Source organism: Salvelinus namaycush, chromosome 29, assembly GCF_016432855.1.
Source record: "Salvelinus namaycush isolate Seneca chromosome 29, SaNama_1.0, whole genome shotgun sequence".
NCBI lineage: Eukaryota > Metazoa > Chordata > Actinopteri > Salmoniformes > Salmonidae > Salvelinus > Salvelinus namaycush.
The window spans coordinates 16,426,332-16,449,489 of record NC_052335.1 but is presented as its reverse complement, the minus strand read 5'-3'; the positions used below and the strand labels follow the sequence as shown (position 1 = coordinate 16,449,489).

Genomic DNA, 23,158 nt, shown 5'->3' with positions numbered 1-23,158 from the left:
GCAAATATTACTTTCTGAGTTTATGAGTTTCTGTTAATGTGCTTCTTCTCTATCACTATGTTCCCTCCCTGCTGTAGACTCTAGTGCACCTGCACCGACAACACAACAAAGTACTACAGCTGACCTCACAACACAACTGACCACAGTTACCAGTAAGTGTACGCTAATATATTTTAGTTCAGAACAAAGTTGCATTAACGTGTCACTATCTGTCACAACAGAACTGACACTAGTGACCAGTAGACTAAGTGTATTTAAAGGCTGATAAAAAATTCTTACTGAACATAGTAGGAGTTTATATTAATCTGTTTCTTCTTCAATCTATAACTGTGTTGCTTATCAAATCAAATCAAATTTATTTATATAGCCCTTCTTACATCAGCTGATATCTCAAAGTGCTGTACAGAAACCCAGCCTAAAACCCCAAACAGCAAGCAATGCAGGTGTAGAAGCACGGTGGCTAGGAAAAACTCCCTAGAAAGGCCAAAACCTAGGAAGAAACCTAGAGAGGAACCAGGCTATGAGGGGTGGCCAGTCCTCTTCTGGCTGTGCCGGGTGGAGATTATAACAGAACATGGCCAAGATGTTCAAATGTTCATAAATGACCAGCAGGGTCAAATAATAATAATCACAGTAGTTGTCGAGGGTACAGCAAGTCAGCACCTCAGGAGTAAATGTCAGTTGGCTTTTCATAACCGATCATTAAGAGTATCTCTACCGCTCCTGCGGTCTCTAGAGAGTTGAAAACAGCAGGTCTGGGACAGGTAGCACGTCCGGTGAACAGATCAGGGTTCCATAGCCGCAGGCAGAACAGTTGAAACTGGAGCAGCAGCACGGCCAGATGGACTGGGGACAGCAAGGAGTCATCATGCCAGGTAGTCCTGAGGCATGGTCCTAGGGCTCAGGTCCTCCGAGAGAGAGAAAGAAAGAGAGAAAGAGAGAATTAGAGAGAGCATACTTAAATTCACACAGGACACCGGATAAGACAGGAGAAGTACTCCAGATATAACAGACTGACCCTAGCCCCCCGACACATAAACTACTGCAGCATAAATACTGGAGGCTGAGACAGGAGGGGTCAGGAGACACTGTGGCCCCATCCGATGATACCCCCGGACAGAGCCAAACAGGAAGGATATAACCCCACCCACTTTGCCAAAGCACAGCCCCCACACCACTAGAGGGATATCTTCAACCACCAACTTACCATCCTGAAACAAGGCCGAGTATAGCCCACAAAGATCTCCGCCACGGCACAACCCAAGGGGGGGCGCCAACCCAGACAGGAAAATCACGTCAGTGACTCAACTCACTCAAGTGACGCACCCCTCCTAGGGACGGCATGAAAGAGCACCAGTAAGCCAGTGACTCAGCCCCTGTAATAGGGTTAGAGGCAGAGAATCCCAGTGGAGAGAGGGGAACCGGCCAGGCAGAGACAGCAAGGGCGGTTCGTTGCTCCAGAGCCTTTCCGTTCACCTTCACACTCCTGAGCCAGACTACACTCAATCATATGACCCACTGAAGAGATGAGTCTTCAGTAAAGACTTAAAAGTTGAGACCGAGTCTGCGTCTCTCACATGGGTAGGCAGACCATTCCATAAAAATGGAGATCTATAGGAGAAAGCCCTGCCTCCAGCTGTTTGCTTAGAAATTCTAGGGACAATTAGGAGGCCTGCGTCTAGTGACCATAGCGTACGTGTAGGTATGTACGGCAGGACCAAATCGGAAAGATAGGTAGGAGCAAGCCCATGTAATGCTTTGTAGGTTAGCAGTAAAACCTTGAAATCAGCCCTTGCCTTAACAGGAAGCCAGTGTAGGGAGGCTAGCACTGGAGTAATATGATCAAATTTTTTGGTTCTAGTCAGGATTCTAGCAGCCGTATTTAGCACTAACTGAAGTTTATTTAGTGCTTTATCCGGGTAGCCGGAAAGTAGAGCATAGCAGTAGTCTAACCTAGAAGTAACAAAAGCATGGATTAATATAACTGACTACAGTGACCAGGCTAAGTGCTTTTGAAGGCTAGCAAATATTACTTTCTGAGTTTATGAGTTTCTGTTAATCTGCTTCTTCTCTATCACTATGTTCCCTCCCTGCTGTAGACTCTAGTGCACCTGCACCCACAACACAACAAAGTACTACAGCTGACCTCACAACACAACTGACCACAGTTACCAGTAAGTGTACGCTAATATATTTTAGTTCAGAACAAAGTTGCATTAACGTGTCACTATCTGTCACAACAGAACTGACACTAGTGACCAGTTAACTAAGAGCTTCTAAAGGCTGGTAAAAACAATTCTAAACATAGTATGAGTTTATATTAATCTGTTTCTTCTTCAATCTATCACTGTGTTGCTTATCTCTTGGTAGACTTTACTACACCTGCAGCCACAGCAAAACAGACCACTACAGTTGACCCCACAACACAATTTACCAAAGTTACCTGGAAATACAGTCATTAACTGCTGAAAGTAATTTATTCTGAATCTCAGTTCCTCACACATTTGTCACAATCTTTGTTTCTCTCTTGTTAAGACTCTACGACACCTGAGGTCAGCACTACAGAACAAATGACCAAAGTTACCAGTAAGTTTCATCAAGTTCTGGAGAACAAAACTTGTCTGAAGCAAAGTTCACCACCAAAAGATCTGACATTCAATCACCATGTTTCTTCCCTTCTGTAGACTCTACAACAACTGCACCCACAACAGGACAAAGTACTACAGCTGACCTCACAACACAACTGACCACAGTTACCAGTATGACGGCTAACATATTTTATTTCAAAACAAAATGGCATTTTTGTTGTCACTATTTGTCACAACAGAACTGACCACATTGACCAGGCTAAGTGCATCTGAAGGCTATCAAATAGTACTTTCTGAGTCATTATGAGTTTCTGTTAATCTGCTTCTTTAGTTTATCACTATGTTACTTCTCTCTTGGTAGACTCTACTACACCTGCAGCTACAATAAAACAGATCAATACAGCTGACCCCACAACACAACCGACCACAGATACTAGTAAGTGTCATGAACTTCTGTATAACAAAACCTGTCTAAAGCGGACTCCATCAAACAGACCTAACAATCTATGTTACTTCTCTGCTGTAGACTCTACTGCACCCACAAATACATGAACCACTGAATCAACACCAGCATTAAGTACAAAAACAACACCACCAACTATGATAATACCACCACCAACAACAATTGCAAAACCTGCTGGTGTGTGTAAGAATAGAGGATGTTTCTGAACACTTCTAAATGAATCCTGACCACATTCACCAGTAGGTGAACCATAGTTCACCAAACAGATCTAACAATGTAACAGTCTGCCACTACTGTATATTACCGCTTTGCTGGAGCCTCTGCAACACCTAAGCCCACAACAGAACAGAGAACAACCTCCACAGGTAGCACAGGTGTTGTTCTGTGATTCACCTACAGTTTTGTACTGTAGCTTTCACTTACTACTACGCCACATGTCTCTCCCAACAGGAACTACAGTAACTACTGAACCAACACCAGCAACTACAAAAACGACACCACCACCACCACCACCAACAACAACAACAACAGCACCAGCACCAACAACAACAACAACAACACCACCACCACCGACAACAACAACAATACCACCACCAACACCACCAGCACCAACAACAACAGCACCAGCACCAACAACAACAACAACACCACCACCACCGACAACAACAACAATACCACCACCAACACCACCAGCACCAACAACAACAGCACCAGCACCAACAACAACAACAACAACACCACCACCACCGACAACAACAACAATACCACCGCCAACACCACCAGCACCAACAACAACAGCACCAGCACCAACAACAACAACACCACCACCAACTGCAAAACCAACTGGTATGTGTAAGAATAGAAGATGTTTCTGAACACTGCAAAATGAATCCTGATTATGCCATGATAATGAAAAATCATGAATCAATCATGAATATTGACGGGTGAGAAGGTTACAGTGGCTACAACAAAACATGTTAACCTCTCAGCATGAGCAATAGCATTTTGGGGGGTATGATCTTTGTGCCTCTGTTAATTTCTCAGTCATCATTATTCACGATTCATTCACGATTATCCATAATCATGGTAGCATCCACATGAATGTAGAAGTGTTCAGAGACATCTTCTATTCTTACTTACAATAAAAGGGTCTCCAAAATGACACAATGCATTATTCACCATTCAGTTCCTATAGGGAAAAATATCATCTGAAACACAAACAAAACATTATGCAAATGCATTCAATGAGTTTGTTCGAGTCACAAGCTTGATTTAGTCATTGAGTGCAAGGAATATGGGAACAAATACTACACTTGTGACTACTTTACTACACTATAAGTACATTTTTTCAAATACTTATGACTTTCTCAAATGTGGGGACTAGATACATAAAGTGCTTTAATTTCTTTATTTTTTAAATATATTTATTTTATTTTTAAAAAATACCCCATTTTCTCCCCAATTTCATGGTATCAGTCAGTTCAGTTCAGTCAGTCTCATCACGGCAACTCCCGTACGGACTCGTGAGAGGCGAAGGTCAAGAGCTGTGCGTCCTCCGAAACACAACCCAACCAAGCCGTACTGCCTCTTGACACAATGCCCACTTAACCCGGAAGCCAGCCGCACCAATGTGTCGGAGGAAACACCGTACACCTGGCGACCGTGTCAGCGTGCACTGTGCCCGGCCAGCCACAGAAGTCGCTAGTGCGCGATGGGGCAAGGACATCCCTGCCGGCCAAACCTTCCCCTAACCTGACGACGCTGGGACAATTGTGCGCCACCCCATGGGTCTCCTGGTCGCGGCCGGCTGTGACAGAGCCTGGACTCGAACCCAAAATCTCTAGTGGCACAGCAAGCACTGCCTTAGACCACTGCGCCACTCGGGAGGCCCTGTGCTTTCATTTCTAAACGGTAAAACAGATATGTATGAAAATACCCTCAAATAAAAGGACACATTCTGTACTGTTGCCTCATATGAAACATTTGATTTCAATTCCAAAAGGCTGGAGTATAAAACCAAATGTAACACTTTATCTTCACTGTCCAAATACATATGGAGGGGAGTGAATAATAGGATATACAGTATAGGTAGCAACAATTCCATTCCATTTAAGCATGTTTGTCATTCTTCTTCTTTTGTTTCAGATATTCTGTTGCTGGCGATGTCCTTCAAAATGATTGGAGATTTCACTAGCGACCTAAATGATAAAAATAGTGACAAATACAAAAAGTACAAAGGCGATATTGAACCAGTTGTAAGTACATGACTCAAGCTATTGTTGGCCCAAGTAAATACTCAAATGCATTAAATAACTATTCATACAATTATCCAGCCAGGGTACATTTTCAGTGTAATGATTATGAATGCTTCGGATGTACACTATGTATACAAAAGTATGTGGACACCCCTTCAAATTAGTGGATTCGGCTATTTCAACCACACCCGTTACTGACAGGTGTATAAAACCAAGCCATGCAATCTCCATAGGAAACATTGGCAGTAGAACTAAAGAGCTCAGTGGCTTTCAACATGGCTGTTATTGTGAAGTGAAAACGTCTAGAAGCAACAACGGCTCAGCCGCGAAGTGGTAGGCCACACGAGCTCACAGAACGGGACCGCAGTGCTGAAGAGCATTGCGCGTAAAAATTGTCTGTCCTTGGTTGCAACCCTCACAACCAAGTTCCAAACTGCCTCGGGAAGCAATGTCAGCACAATAACTTTTTGTCGGGAGCTTTATGAAATGGGCTTCCATTGCCGAGCAGCCGCACACAAGCCTAAGATCACCATGCGCAATGCTAAGCATCGGCTGGAGTGGTGTAAAGCTCACCGCCATTGGACTCTGGAGCAGTGGAAATGCGTTCTCTGGAGTGATGGATCACGCTTCACCATCTGGCAGTCCGACAAACTAATCTGGGTTTGGCGGATGCCAAGAGAACGCTACCTGCCCAAATGCATAGTTCCAACTGTAAAGTTTGGTGGGGGAGGAATAATGGTCTGAGGCTGTTTTTCATGGTTCAGGCTCCTTAGCTCCAGTGAAGGGAAATCTTAACGCTACAGCGTACAATGACATTCTAGATGATTCTGTGCTTCCAACATTGTGGCAACAGTTTGGGGAAGGCCCTTTTCTGTTTCAGCCTGACAATGCCCCCGTGCACAAAGCGAGGTCCATACAGAAATGGTTTGTCGAGATCGTTGTGGAAGAACTTGACTGGCCTGAACAGAGCCCTGACCTCAACCCCATCGAACACCTTTGGGAGGAATTGGAACGCCAACTGCGAGCCAGGCCTAATTGCCCAACATCACCTCACTAATGCTCTTGTGGCTGAAAGGAATCAAGTCCCCACAGCAATGTTCCAACATCTAGTGGAAAGCCTTCCAGAAGAGTGGCTGTTGTAGCAGCAAAGGGGGGACCAACTCCATATTAATGCCCATTATTTTGAAATGAGATGTTCGACGAGCAGGTTTCCACATACTTTTGGTCATGTAGTGCATTGGAAACATTGCGATTTTGTTTTACATGATCAATATCATTATCTCACACAGATCCAGGCCCAGTATAGGAAGAACATGCCAGGGTTTATTTCAGCAACATTGACAAGTTTCAGGTAGGTATCTACTGTTGTTATGGAAGTAAGTTGTTTCCATTCAACATGTATTTATTTCTGTATTCTCTCTTTGGTTCCTGTTAACAGCCGTGGAAGTGTTATAGCCAACTTTGAGGTTAGGACCACAGCTGCAGACCCCTCTGAAATTACCAAAGCTAATGCTGGACTTGCAACATCACTTTCAGCTGATTATCAAGTTGATATGAGCTCTTTCAATATGATTTATAACAGTAAGTCCTTAAAAACGTTCTCAAATCACATTATTGCAAATTCTTATGACCCAAAAAAAAGATGCTTTAAATATCGGTCTACAAAACTGTTGACCACGAATTTCTCAATCTATTCCAAGGCAGCACGGTATTAAGTTATAAACCAACTACCATTTACTCTGGTGGCACCATGACTCTGGAGTGTGGACCACCTCCTGATACTGTAAAGATGGGCATTATTAGAAACGTTGAGTGGAAACGAAAGGGAAGAGTTTTAACATCGACTGGAAGGTTCAACATCAATACAGATGATTTTGCATCACAAAAGACAAAACTTGGTATCAAAACTGTAATTGCTGAGGATGAAGGTAAGTTGAAGAGTGCATTTTTTACGCTTATTTTTTTTATACAATTAAACTACCCTGGCAGGAAAACAGGAGTCTATAGTCTAAATATTATCAATTGTGTAATGAAAATTTTATGACCTTTTTTTAATCACTGTTACATTTTGGTTTCTATAACATTGAAAACTCAAAACCCAGAGCATACCCACCCAAAGTTAAAGAAGACAAAGGGATGATACATTTTTTCTGCCCAGATATTGTTTCTTGACTCAACAATGTCAATATTGTTTCATCCCAGGGAAATATGAATGCACTCTGAAGAGTGACGAGATCTATTTCTACCAAACGGGTCAAATTGAAATCAAAGATGCTCCCATTATTCAAACGAATACAGAAATCAATACCAAATGTGAGGTGGGGAAAGGTCAGCCATTGGAGTGTTGTGTGCAGACTCCCTATAAACTAATGTGGAAAGAAGGCGATGTAGAATTGCCCACAAGTAAGTGTTAGTTAATAATCAGACTTCCTTTTCAATATGACAAGAGACCAAATAAATTAATGCATAAACCATGTTGTTTACATTATAACAATCTGACATTTTTTTTACATGTATTATTTATAGATGAGACTCCTGATAATTGCATTAAATATAACTATAAAATTCAAAACTGTGATGGATCATCGAAAGTTGTCACATTAACATGCCAAGTGAAAGACCCAATAGGATATGAAAAGACTACAAAATTGACTATTTTCGTAGGAGGTAAGTACAGTATTTTCTGTCTTTGAATACAGTATTTGCTGTTTCAAATGTCTGAAAAAAAAAATATGTTTTCTAGCTATAATTTGCAACGATCTGGAATATGGTAGTGGCCAAGAGAAAGACACATCAGTGGCACCATGTAATAAAGGTGAGGATGGAAGAAAGACAGCGATTTGTGAAAGCACTGGACGTTGGAAACCTCAGAGTGACACTTGTGTCTTGACTGCAATCAATGAGCTACTAACCTCATCTCAGGTAATACTTTTTAATAACACCTACCATGACTGGTAAACCCTAGCAATCGTTGTCTTAACTGTATTTATAATTTGGAGCATGATTTTCTGTTGTTGTTATCCATTTGAAGGAAAACTGATTTGTATGATTTGAGAGTTTTGTAAGCAATTATGATATTTATTTATTTTCAAACATGTTTCTCTTAGATGTCCTAAATGTAAGTGTATGACATACAGTATATTTTCTAAGTATAATCATATCTTCCTCTGCAGGACTTGAAAGAGGCAACAGTTGAAGAATTTTTAACAAAACTTAATAATACCTCTGTTGATCTAAAAGAGCAAATCGTTAGTTCAAGTGCAACTATTTCGACCATTGTTGATATTCTGAGAATTGTTGCAAGTGTTTCAAAGAACATCAGCCAGTCTCAGATAAAGGTATGTTGAAAACAAACATAACAAGCACAGATAAACTGTAGAGATCAGTGCAAGAGAAACAAAAATATACAGTATATCAGTTCACTTGGTTTTAGTATACTTTGAATGCATGAAGTTTGGAAAATAAGTTGATGCTTTAAATAAACTAAAACTAATGAAATACACTTAAGTTTATTGATAGTGGTGAGATAAGCACAAGTGCATGTTTTGCTTAAAAAAACTAAAAACTAAAGTATTAACATTAAGTTTGGACCTAACTCAGATTTCTCATTGACTCCCCAGAACATTCTAGAAACAGTGAATGTCCTAGTTTCTGATGAAGCAAAACAATCCTGGACCTTTCTCAATGCCGACCAAAATAAGAACACCAGCTCTAGTTTACTGGGCTCCATGGAATTTTTTGCAGGTTCTCTCCCAACAAAGTCCTTTAATGTGACAACAAAGCTAATTCTGTTAAACCAAGACACATTTGACAACTCATTCAGAGCAGACTTAAATTCAAGTGTGTTGATAGAGATTCCAGAGACTAATTCCAATCACCTCACCATCACCACTCTAACGTTCTACTCCCTCAGTAATGTGTTGCCTGCCAGGAACGGCAGCAATCAAAGTGTCAATGACAACATCATCAATGGACTTGTAGTGCTGGTGAAGTTGAATGGGACGACTAAAAATGTCTCATTGAGCTTCGATAAGGTGAACAAGTCGCTCACATACAATCCTCAGTGTGTTTTCTGGAACTTCAGCCTTTTTAACAGCCTTGGAGGATGGGATAACACAGGATGTAAAGTGATGTCTAATGAGGAGGGCCAGGTCACCTGTCACTGTAACCATCTGACCTCCTTCTCCATTTTGATGTCAACTTCCATTCCGAAAGAGATTCAAGATGCTTTGGATATAATCACTTATGTTGGAGTTGGCATATCGATGGGTAGCTTAGTCATTTGTCTCATCATTGAGGCTTGTGTGTGGAAGGCCATGACCAGAAACAACACCTCTTACATGCGCCATGTCTCCATTGTGAACATCGCTGTGTCTCTCCTGATTGCTGACATTTGGTTCATTATTGGTGCATCAATATCAAAAAATACCCTTGAAAACCCAGGCGAAGACACCACAACACCTATACCGGCATGTACTGCAGCTACGTTTTTCATTCACTTTTTCTACCTTGCTCTGTTCTTTTGGATGCTGATCTCAGGCCTTCTCCTTTTCTATCGGACCGTCTTGGTTTTCTCCCATATGTCAAAATCAACTATGCTGGCTATTGGCTTCTCAGTAGGCTATGGGGCACCTCTTATCATTGCTGTTATTACTGTGGCAGCAACAGCTCCAAGTGGTGGATACATCAAGGAAAACCAGGCATGTTGGCTCAACTGGGACAAGACAAAGGCTCTCCTTGCTTTTGTGATCCCTGCCCTGACCATAGTGGTCATCAACTTTTTGATCCTGATTGTGGTTCTGTACAAAATGCTGAGGAGAGGCGTGGGGGATGCTACCCAGCCAGATGAGAGAAATGCTGTTGTGGTCATTGCCAGGTGTCTGGCCATTCTGACTCCATTCTTTGGCCTTACCTGGGGACTGGGAGTAGGAACCATGGTTGATCCAACAAATAAGGGAATCCATATTGTATTTGCCCTCTTCAATTCACTACAGGTAAACTGAATACATTGGTGCATTATTTTCCATAATAGTGCCATACACTGAAATCTTTATTTCATTTTTATTTTCCAACTGAAAGCTGCAAGTAATGAGTTCTGATGTAAAATGTCAACATGTTTACAACTACATTTGTTTTCATGAAAGTTGAACAACATTAGCAACATTGTATTATGTACATTAATCTTTAATCTTTCTTAAAAAGGGTTTCTTTGTTTTGGTGTTTGGAACACTTTTAGACGGCAAGGTATGTGTTTGAAAAGTCATACATTTTTTGTTTATACCCTCTTTGTATGCAAGAGTGTTGTGATTTTTTATTAAATGGTCCTGTGCTTTCAGATCCGGTCAGCTATAGCAGGAACGTTCTCTTCCATCCTCCCAGGCTCTGACCGTACGAGGGTAAGTACATCTCTTCACACCATTTCTTCTATATTTACCTCAAATGATTCATGTTAATTACATGTGTACTATGTGCACTGATGATCCTTGTAATTAGACATGTTTTGCAATTTCAGAAATCCCAAGTTAAACCATGAGTTTAATGGGCTGTTTTTGGCCTTCCTCATAGACGTGAATCTCTCTGATAAGACTTACTACTGTATCAGCGAATATTGATTGCCCAATGAGTGTATATAATTTTTTTCCATTCCAGAGTACCAGTGGTGGCGCGGCAACATCATCAACCAGTGCATTAAACTTCATCCGAAGAAGGATAAGGAGGAGTAAGCTCACCATTTTTTATGAATTTTGAAATTATCACAGTTCTCTAAATATTTGTTTTGTTAAATAATCACCCTGCCTTGCTTTATATAACAAACCAACTGTTTGACTTCCCTTGCTTTGACAGATGTCTACAATGTTTCAGAAGCTGCAAATTCTTCCAACAGCACTGGTGCTACAGAGTCTTTCATCAACACCTAAAAGTACCCAATTGTCATACTTGAGTAAAAGTATAGATACCTTAATATGAAGTTACTCAAGTAAAAGTCACCCAGTAAAATACTATTTCAGTAAAATTATTTGTTTTTAAATATACTTAAGTATCCAAATTCAATGTAATTGATAAAAGCCCCATCACTCAGTTGCAGTGGTGGAAGAAGTACTCAATTGTCATACTTGAGTAAAAGTAAAGATATGAGCCACTTTATTTTAAGCAAAGCAGATGGCACCATTTTTTTGTCATTTACAAAAGATGCATTTGTGTTTAGTGAGTCAGCCAGATCAGAAGCAGAAGGGATGATCATGTGTTTTCTTGATAAGTGTGTGAATTGGACCATTTTCCCGTCCTGCTAAGCATTCAAAAAGTAACGAGTACTTTTGGGTGTCAGGTAAAATGTATGGAGTAAAAAGTACATTCTTTTTTTCTTTAGGAATGTAGTGAAGTAAAAGTAAAAGTTGTCAAAAATATAAATAGTAAAGTAAGGTACAGATACCCCAAAAAACTACTTAAGTAGTACTTTCAAATATTTGTACTTAAGTACTTTACACCACTGGGTAGTACAAGCTGTTATTCCACTTGACAAGAATTATAGCCTTTGACCTGGACCTGCCATAAAACATGGCTTGGTCCAACACACAATGAATCTATTGATGTGAAGATTTGTGGACTTTTCTGGAATAATGTTGTGAGTTCTACAGTGCCTTGCAAAATTATTCATCCCCATTGGCGTTTTTCCTATTTTGTTGCATTACGACCTGTAATTTAAATAGATTTTTATTTGGACTTCATGCAATGGACATACACAAAATAATCAAAATTGATGAGGTGAAATGAAAAAAATAACTTGTTTAATTAAAGAAATTCAAAAAAATATAACACGGAAAAGTGGTGCGTGCATATGTATTCACCCCCTTTGCTGTGAAGCCCCCAAATAAGATCTTGTGCAACCAATTACCTTCATAAGTCACATAAGTTTTTTTAATGAAGTCCACCTGTGTGCAATCTAAGTGTCACATGATCTGTCACATGATCTCAGTATATATACACCTGCTCTGAATGGTCCCAGAGTCTGCAACACCACTAAGCAAGGGGCACCACCAAGCAAGCGGCACCATGAAGACCAAGGAGCTCTCCAAACAGGTCAGGGACAAAGTTGTGGAGAAGTACAAATCAGGGTTGGGTTATAAAAAAATATCAGAAACTTTGAAAATCCCACAGAGCACCATTAAATCTTTGGCGAGAGGGCCTACCACCAAAACTCACAGACCAGGCAAGGAGGGCATTAATCAGAGAGGCAAGAAAGAGACCAAAGATAATCCTGAAGGAGCTGCAAAGCTCCACAGTGGAGATTGGAGTATCTGTCCATAAGACCACTTTAAGCCGTACACTCCACAGAGCTGGGCTTTACGGAAGAGTGGCCAGAAAAAAGCCATTGCTTAAAGAAAGAAATAAGCAAACACGTTTGGTGTTCACCAAAAGGCATGTGGGAGACTCCCCAAACATATGGAACAAGATACTCTGGTCAGATGAGACTAAAATTGAGCTTTTTGGCCATCAAGGAAAACGCTATGTCTGGCGCAAACCCAACACCTCTCATCATCCCCAGAACATCATCCACACAGTGAAGCATGGTGGTGGCAGCATCATGCTGTGGGGATGTTTTTCATCAGCAGGGACTGGGAAACTGGTCAGAATTGAAGGAATGATGGGTGGCACTAAATACAGGGAAATTCTTGAGGGAAACCTGTTTCAGTCTTCCAGAGATTTGAGACTGGGACTGAGGTTCACCTTCCAGCAGAACAATGACCCTAAGCATACTGCTAAATCAACACTTGAGTGGTTTAAGGGGAAACATTTAAATGTCTTGGAATGGCCTAGTGAAAGCCCAGACCTCAATCCAATTGAGAATCTGTGGTATGACTTAAAGATCGCTGTACACCAGCAGAACCCATCCAACTTGAAGGAGCTGGAGAAGTTTTGCCTTGAAGAATGGGCAAAAATCCCAGTGGCTAGATGTGCCAAGCTGATAGAGACATACCCCAAGAGACTTGCAGCTGTAATTGCTGCAAAAGGTGGCTCTACAAAGTATTGACTTTAGGGGGGTGAATAGTTATGCATGCTCAAGTTTTCTGTTTTTTTGTCTTATTTCTTGTTTGTTTCACAATAAAAAATCTTCAAAGTGGTAGGCATGTTGAGTAAATCAGATGATACAACCCCCCCAAACATCTATTTTAATTCCAGGTTGTAAGGCAACAAAATAGGAAAAATGCCAAGGGTGAATACTTTCACAAGCCACTGTATAAGGGTTCTGTCTGAAAAACGTGCCTCTTTTTTGTTGTACATGTTTATGTGTCTAGACGCTACTGTAAATGATGGACCAGCTTGAACCAACTTCTGAACAAGACATAGCACTTTAAATTATGTATGGTATTGAAGTACTTTTTATTTTTTTGCGATTCAGGTTTTGTTATGATTTTTACGAATAATGACTAAATGATGTATACATTTAAAGTAGAACTATAACTAACAATTTTACAAGCGATTCAGGTTTCCAAAGATACAGTAGCAATATTCAAATATAATAGATGACCAGACAATTACAGGAACAAATGAAGGTCAATTAGCTGCATTGTTACAGACAAGTGCTAACTGTATGACAGAGAATTCGCCTTTTTTTAAATACATTTTTACTTCATTTTTACTCCATACTTTATGTTAAGCTATGGTTTTCCATATTGTTGCCATTACCACTTATGTGCGTTGTATTAAGACATGTTATACAGCTGCTATTGACTTTTCTTATGTAATGGCATATTTTAAATGTGTACAATTTATTGTTGAAGAGGCTTCTACAGTAGATCATGTTGGATACACAAGTAGTAACAAAGAGTTTTGTCTCGTTGAACCTGTCTCACAGACGGTGTTGCTGCAACTCGATAAAAAAAGTCTTGGTTCAACCATCTACCCAATAAAGATGCCGTGTTTGCCATATTCACTGTATGATTTCTGCTTTCCCGATGACTTTGCACCACACTGATCAAATTAAATCAAAGTGTATTTGTCACGTGCGCCGAATACAACAGGTGTAGAGACCTTACGGTGAAATGCCTACTTACAGGCCCTTACCAACAGTGCAATTTTTAAGTAAAAAATAGGTATTTGGTGAACAATAGATAAATAAATAAATAAAAACAACAGTAAAAAGACATTGAAAAATAACAGGAGCGAGGCTATATACAGGCACCGGTTAGTCAGGCTAATTGAGGTAGTATGTACATGTAGGTATGGTTAAAGTGACTATGCATATATGATAAAAAGAGAGTAGCAGTACCGTAAAAGAGGGGTTTGCGGGTGGTGGGTGGTGGGTGGTGGGACACAATGCAGATAGTCCGGGTAGCCAATGTGCGGGGGCAACGGTTTGTCGGGCTAAATGAGGTCGTATGTACATGAATGTATAGTTAAAGTGACTATTCATATATGATAAACAGAGAGTAGCAGCGTAAAAGAGGGGTAGGGGGCGGGACACAATGCAAAAAGTCTGGTTAGCCATTTGATTACCTGTTCAGGAGTCTTATGGCTTTGGGGTAAAAGCTGTTGAGAAGCCTTTTGGTCTTAGACTTGGCTCTCCGGTACCGCTTGCCATGCGGTAGCAGAGAGAACTGGGGTGGCTGGGGTCTTTGACAATTTTTAAGGTCATCCTCTGACACTGCCTGGTGTAGAGGTCCTGGATGGCAGGCAGTTTAGTCCCAGTGATGTACTGGGCCGAACGCACTACCCTTCGTAGTGCCTTGCGGTCGGAGGCCGAGCAGTTGCCATACCAGGCGGTGATGCAACCCGTCAGGATGCTCTCGATGTTGCAGTTGTAGAACCTTTTGAGGATCTAAGGACCCACGCCAAATATTTTTAGTTTCCTGAGGGGGAATAGGCTTTGTCGTGCCCTCTTCACAACTGTCTTGGTGTGTTTGGACCATTCTAGTTTGTTGGTGATGTGGACACCAAGGAACTTGAAGCTATCAACCTGCTCCACTACAGCCCCATCGATGAGAATTGGGGCGTGCTCGGCCCTCCTTTTCCGGTAGTCCACAATCATCTCCTTAGTCTTATTCTGACACCATCCAGCCAGGTCTCTGACCTCCTCCCTATAGGCTGTCTCGTCAAATCGCCGATTTGGCTCAAGGAATAAGGGAGAATTAAAACCTGTCGTTTCGCTATATGGGCCAACAATTATAAAAGTATGCTGAATGTTTTGCTGTGTCGTCTATAAGACCTCTTAAGGAAGGATCTCTTACTTACAGTACGCTTTTTTTATGCCAAGTAGTTCTTGCAGAATGCTTTTTCCATCTTTAATGATCTTGGTGTGTCTGTCTGTGAACTTCACTATAAAAATGTCTGAGTTTCCTGAAGAGGTTGAATCATTTGTGTGACAACCAAACAAGGTAAGTTTAACTTTTTTCTCAATTAAAATGTGTTTCAAAATAATGCTCAAGTGCTTGACCGAATTAATACTTTTTGGTCTGACTTCACTTTTGAATGCAATTCATTTTACCCTTGATTTCTGGATTACACTTGATTGCAGGAATAGATTGTCATACATCAGTGAATTTATTTTGTGAGACACAAACATTTGAAGGAAGGTATGAGGGTGTTGAGAGAAGATGAATTTCCCTACATTTCACATTGACAAGTCACCTCAAAAACAGTACTCGACTACAACGTAACCAAACATTCTCAATCTTATCTATAATGAATTCTGCCAATCTGACAGATGTTAAGTAGATTTTGAAAGAGGACCATCAATTTGTGACGGAGAGGGGTGCAGTTAGTGTGGTTTTGTGATTACATTTGTGGTTGTGCTAGAATTTATACATGTGCAGTAGGCTCATATTGTAGTTCCTCAAAGACGCTTCATACCAGTTCTCCAATGAATTATCTTTTACCATCAGTCATCACGCTCCTTTAGCTTTTCATCCTATTAAAAAGCATGAGAAAATGACATAATGCCAAGTGTAGAGTGATTTTCACTTTCCACTGGGACTGGAAGGGGGGGGTCAGAAGGATATTAAATGTACTTTTGAACCGACTTGACAGTTGAAGCAAATCAGATTGTTTGGGTTTATGTTTCCAAACTATATTCCAGGAATGGCTTTGCCAAATGAACGGGGGTATATTGTCACCCTCCTGATACTGTAACGGCTGTCCTCGCTGACAGAAGGAGAGGACCAAAACGCAGAGTGGTTAGTGTTCATTATTTAATGAAAGTAAAACAGAACACTTCAAGATACAAAACAACAAACGTAACCAAACCGAAAACAGTCCCGTGTGGCACGAACACTGACACGAGATACAAACACCCACAAAAACACACGTGAAACCCCGGCTGCCTAAGTATGATTCTCAATCAGGGACAACGATTGACAGCTGCCTCTGATTGAGAATCATACCAGGCCGAACACACAAAACCCCAACATAGAAAACAACACATAGACAACCCACCCAACTCACGCCCTGACCATACTAAATAAATACAAAACAAGAGAAAACAGGTCAGGAACGTGACATAACCCCCCCCTCAAGGTGCGAACTCCGGGCGCACCCCCTAAAACTCTAGGGGAGGGTCTGGGTGGGCGTCTGTCCGCGGTGGCGGCTCTGGCGCGGGACGTGGACCCCACCTTAACAATGTCTTTGTCCGCCTCTTTACTCGCCCCCGTGGCCTCCTCCTAACAACCACCCTCCATGTCAATCCCACTATACCAAAGGGCAGCACCGGACTGAGGGGCAGCACCGGACTGAGGGGCAGCACCGGACTGAGGGGCAGATCCTGGCTGGCGGGCGGCTCTGGCGGATCCTGGCTGGCTGGCGGATCCTGGCTGGCTGGCGGATCCTGGCTGGCCGGCTCTGGCGGATCCTGGCTGGACGGCTCTGGCGGATCCTGGCTGGACGGCTCTGGCGGATCCTGGCTGGCTGACGGCACTGGCGGATCCTGGCTGGCTGACGGCACTGGCGGATCCTGGCTGGCTGACGGCACTGGCGGATCCTGGCTTGCTGACGGCACTGGCGGATCCTGGCTGGCTGACGGCATTGGCGGATCTTGGCTGGCTGACGGCACTGGCGGATCCTGGCTGGCTGACGGCACTGGCGGATCCTGGCTGGCTGACGGCACTGGCGGATCCTGGCTGGCGGACGGCACTGGCTGCTCCTGTCTGGCGGACGGCACTGGCTACTCCTGTCTGGCGGACGGCACTGGCTGCTCCTGTCTGGCGGACGGCACTGGCTGCTCCTGTCTGGCGGACGGCACTGGCTGCTCCTGTCTGGCGGACGGCACTGGCTGCTCCTGTCTGGCGGACGGCACTGGCTGCTCCTGTCTGGCGGACGGCACTGGCTGCTCCTGTCTGGCGGACGGCTCTGACGGCTCGGGACAGACGGGCAGCTCCGACGGCTCGGGACAGACGGGCAGCTCCGACGGCTCGGGACAGACGGGCAGCTCCGACGGCTCGGGACAGACGGGCAGCTCCGACGGCTCGGGACAGACGGGCAGCTCCGACGGCTCGGGACAGACGGGCAGCTCCGACGGCTCGGGACAGACGGGCAGCTCCGACGGCTCGGGACAGACGGGCAGCTCCGACGGCTCGGGACAGACGGACAGCTCCGACGGCTCGGGACAGACGGACAGCTCCGACGGCTCGGGACAGACGGACAGCTCCGACGGCTCGGGACAGACGGACAGCTCTGACAGTGCTGGGCAGGCAGGCAGCTCAGACAGCGCTGGGCAGGCAGGCAGCTCAGACAGCGCTGGGCAGGCAGGCAGCTCAGACAGCGCTGGGCAGGCAGACAGTTCAGACAGCGCTGGGCAGGCAGGCAGCTCAGACAGCGCTGGGCAGGCAGGCAGCTCAGACAGCGCTGGGCAGGCAGACAGTTCAGACAGCGCTGGGCAGGCAGACAGTTCAGACAGCGCTGGGCAGGCAGGCAGCTCAGACACTGGCTGCGCTGGAGAGGAGGAAGGCTCTGACAGCGCTGGACAGGTGGGAGCAACTGGAGAGAGAAAACAGAGAGACAGCCTGGTGCGGGGGGCTGCCACCGGAGGACTGGTACGTGGAGATGGCACCGGAATTACCGGACCGTGAAGGAGGACACGCGCTCTTGAGCACCGAGCCTGCCCAACCTTACCAGGTTGAATGGTCCCCGTAGCCCTGCCAGTGCGGTGAGGTGGAATAGCCCGCACTGGGCTATGTTGGCGAACCGGGGACACCGTTTGTAAGGCTGGTGCCATGTACGCCGGCCCGAGGAGACGCACTGGAGACCAGATGCGTTGGGCCGGCTTCATGACACCCGGCTCGATGCCCAACCTAGCCCTACCAGTGCGGCGAGGTGGAATAGCCCGCACTGGGCTAAGCACGCGTACTGGGGACACCGTGCGCTTTACCGCATAACACGGTGTCTGACCAGTACGACGCCCTCTCACTCCACGGTAAGCACGGGGAGTTGGCTCAGGTATCCTACCCGGCTTTGCCACACTCCGCGTGTGCCCCCCCCCCCCAAGAAATGTTTGGGTCTAACTCTCGGGCTTCCGTGCTAGCCGCGTACCTTCATACCGCCGGTTCCTCTCTCCGGTTGCCTCTGCTCTCCTCGCTGCCTCCAGCTGTTCCCATGGGAGGCGATCCTTTCCAGCCAGGATCTCCTCCCATGTGTAGCAACCCTTGCCGTCCAAGACGTCTTCCCATGTCCATTCCTGTGTCTGTCTCTGCTGCTGTCGCTTCCCTTTTCCACTCCGCTTGGTCCTTTGGTGGTGGGTGTTTCTGTAACGGCTGTCCTCGCTGACAGAAGGAGAGGACCAAAACGCAGAGTGGTTAGTGTTCATTATTTAATGAAAGTAAAACAGAACACTTCAAGATACAAAACAACAAACGTAACCAAACCGAAAACTGTCCCGTGTGGCACGAACACTGACACGAGATACAAACACCCACAAAAACACACGTGAAACCCCGGCTGCCTAAGTATGATTCTCAATCAGGGACAACGATTGACAGCTGCCTCTGATTGAGAATCATACCAGGCCGAACACACAAAACCCCAACATAGAAAACAACACATAGACAACCCACCCAACTCACGCCCTGACCATACTAAATAAATACAAAACAAGAGAAAACAGGTCAGGAACGTGACAGATACTGTGGTGCAACTTGGAAACACGGTTTTGTTTTGAAATTTCAAGCTTCTTTTTGCAGGTAAGAAATCCATTTGTGGTATGTCAGATCTAGGAAAATATAGGAAAAGAAAAGGTGACATTGATACATCCAATACAACCTAAAGAATATCACTTTTTTCGTCTCTAATTAGAGGGAATTTTATACAAAATCGAACAGTCCCCTGAAGAATGATAAAGCATGTTTCTCAAATCATAATAACCCAAACATGTTGGCATTTTGAAAAAGATTGTAACTCCCAATACCAGATCACAAGGGGAAGCTATAACATGAGAAAATATCTGAATTCTAAAACTTCAACTATTGCAAAGCCAAACAAGCTCAAATTTACATTACCATTCAAAAGATAATGTTGATAATATTAAAAACATAATATTAAAAAGATAATATTAAGATGTTGAACATAATAATTTTAACTTGACAGGAATCTCATCATTCTATAGGAAGAAGCGATAGTGACTATTTGAAGTGGTTTCACTGACTTTGGCTAAGATAATAAGAAACATTATTTTTGTCTCAAATGTACCCCATACTGTAATCAGAATGATCACATTTCCTCCCACAACCTTATCTTACTCGGAGCCCTCACAGGTTACACAAAGCCTTTGGAGCACATCATCAATGTAGAAGTTACATCAGGCTATACAGTTGAAGTCGGAAGTTTACATACACCTTAGCCAAATACATTTAAACTCAGTTTTTCACAATTCCTGGCATTTAATCCTAGAAAACAATCCCTGTCTTAGGTCAGGTAGGATCACCACTTTATTTTAAGAATGTGAAATGTCAGAGTAATAGTAGAGAGAATGATTTATTTCAGCTTTTATTTCTTTCATCACATTCCCAGTGGGTCAGAAGTTTAACTACAACAACTTTGGAAGTATGCTTGTGGTCATTGTCCATTTGGAAGACCCATTTGCGACCAAGCTTTAACTTCCTGACTGATGTCTTGAGATGTTGCTTCAATATATCCACATAATTTTCCTCCCTCATGATGCCATATATTTTCCTCCAAACATAACGATGGTCATTATGGCCAAACAGTTCTATTTTTGTTTCATCAGACCAGAGGACATTTCTCCAAAAAGTACGATCTTTGTCCCCATGTGCAGGTGCAAACCATAGTCTGGCTTTTTTATGGCGGTTTTGGAGCAGTGGCTTCTTCCTTGCTGAGCAGCTTTTCAGGTTATTTCAATACAGGACTCGTTTTACTGTTTCCTCCAGCATCTTCACAAGGTCCTTTGCTGTTATTCTGGGATTGATTTGCACTTTTCGCACCAAACTACGTTCATCTCTAGGAGACAGAACGTGTCTCCTTACTGAGCGGTATGATGACTGCATGGTCCCATGGTGTTTATAGTTGCGTACTATTGTTTGTACAAATGAACGTGGTACCTTCAGGTATCTGGAAATTGCCACCAAGGATGAACCAGACTTGTGGAGGTCTACAATTTTTTTTCTGAAGTCTTCGCTGATTTCTTTAGATTTTCCCATGATGTCAAGTTAAGAGGCACTGAGTTTGAAGGTAGGAAAAAAATACATCCACAGGTTGAAATACCTCCACAGGTACACCTCCAATTGACTCAGATGTCAATTAGCCTATCAGAACCTTCTAAAGCCATGACATAATTTTCTGGAATTTCCCAAGCTGTTTAAAGGCACAGTCAACTTAGTGTATGTAAACTTCTGACCCACTGGAATTGTGATACAGTGAATTATTAGTGAAATAATCTGTCTGTAAACAATTGTTGGAAAAATTACTTGTGTCATGCACAAAGTAGATGTCCTAACCGACTTGCCAAAACTAAGGTTTGTTAACAAGAAATTTGTGGAGTGGTTGAAAAACGAGTTTTAATGACTCCAACCTAAGTGTATGTAAACATCCGACTTCAACTGCACATATGTTACGGATACAGGTATCCTGTGTGTGTATTTATTTTCTCTCCTTCTCCCCTCACAGGTGGCAATCATCATTCCCCAATCAGTCACCAATCAGTCACTAATCAGAAGACACCTGCTCATTTTCTCTTACCCTATCACATTCCCTTTCCCTTGGTTTAAAAACCCTGTCAGTTGTTTTCTCAAGAGTTTGATCTCTCTGTCATGCAATCTCTCTCTAGATCGCTTGTGGTTTGCAACTACATGTCACTTTGTCCGTTACCCTGTGAGTATTGTTTTGTTATGGTGTTTGACTGGTTTTTTTTATGGTGGGAAAAGGGGGTACCAAGACAAGACGCCCATGGTCACATCTGAACACATAGGGAAGGACTAACAAGAATTGATATTGCAACTGAAAGGAGCATGAAATTATTGTACACTCTGAAATGATAACCGGCATTGAAGTGGACCAATGCTGCCATTCCATAGGTCTATCAGTTTTCTTGTCACTCCAAGACATACAAGGTGCATGTAGTCATGGGGAAATGCTGGTACCATACCAAAACTAAGTTTGCTTAGTGGAGATGTCTCCTTGTGATGTTCCTCATCTGACTGTGCATTAATTAAAGCTCCTATCAGTTCATAGGGCACATTTAGTCTCAGGAAAGGTAATCCTACATTGAAAATGCAAACCATATGCTGTACATTTATCACACCCAACATATCCTGTGTGTGACTTGATGCCTTTGATGAAAGCCTGTGCAGGGGCATCACATTACTGGGCATCACATTACTGGGCATCACATTACTGAACTAATTGTAATGAGTTGTTTCACTTTAAACATAAAGCCTGAGTGTTTTTTGTTTTTATTTGGGAGTTTCTGCCAAAGTTTGTCAAGCATACCAGACAGGGAACATAGAATACCAAAGTACAAAAAAGTGCCACCAGCAACCCTGTCACCTCTGTCACCTCTGTTGGTATTGAGGAGGGTCCTGGCATCTTTTGACAAGGTTGGATGATGGAACCTCAGAATCAAAAGCAGGGCTGTTAACGAAACTAATGTTATTCCATATTCAAGAGCCCAATTCACCAAGTAGCCTTTGAAACGATCCGTTGGACGTTCAACCTCATCGTCAACCATCTCCTCGACATCATCACCCTCATCATCAACCTCAGCCTGACCTCCACCTTCTCCTACAACTTCATTGTCCATCAAAGCATCCACAAACAGTTCATCCTCAGTCCTGACCACTGAACAACATTTCCTCAGCGGCCTCAATGGACATATAAAATGTCTGAGGAACAGCAGCATTCTCTACATTAAGTGTAGACTGCTCTTGTTGGATAGATGTCAGAAATCTTGACACGTTTGCAGTACACCTTCGCTGGATGTTTGAAGTTACACTATACTCTAAATACTTCTCAGTCATTTCTGACAGAGCTGGGGCTACTGCTGGAATTAGCTGGCAGGCTAGAGAGACGGAGCAGAGATTTTTAGGTGTCAAATTGACTGCAAAAAACATTCAAAAATGTGTCATTTTCAGGGAACACTCACCTTGATTAATCAGAAAAGGTTGGTTAGCAGTTTGCTGTAAGTTAACATCACAGACAACGCAATCTGATTGCTGATTATGAAACTGGCCTCGAAACATGTTAGAAATCCCTTAACATTAGTCGTTTTATGCGTCGATATCCTAGTCTGTCCTATAAATTAATGTTAGGCTACTGTTAACCTGCCTTTTCACACTGGTAACTTAAGCGGCAGTAAAATAACTTTTCAACATACTTTTCTACAGAATATTATTACAAAAATTATCCAGTTACTTAAT

At 43.0% G+C, this 23,158-nt stretch overlaps 1 protein-coding gene across 1 annotated transcript in view; it reads left to right on the top strand.

Annotated features, from left to right (window-relative positions):
• The window catches only part of LOC120023978 (adhesion G-protein coupled receptor F1-like), a 37,491-nt gene extending 14,907 nt beyond the window's left edge, over window positions 1–22,584 (top strand). The window contains exons 2-5 of the mRNA XM_038968073.1: window positions 9,238–10,300; window positions 10,509–10,550; window positions 10,643–10,702; window positions 22,408–22,584. Of these exons, the coding sequence (XP_038824001.1) occupies window positions 9,238–10,300; window positions 10,509–10,550; window positions 10,643–10,702; window positions 22,408–22,584 (1,342 nt within the window). The remainder of the gene's footprint in view (window positions 1–9,237; window positions 10,301–10,508; window positions 10,551–10,642; window positions 10,703–22,407) is intronic.
• Window positions 22,585–23,158: the final 574 nt, after the last annotated feature.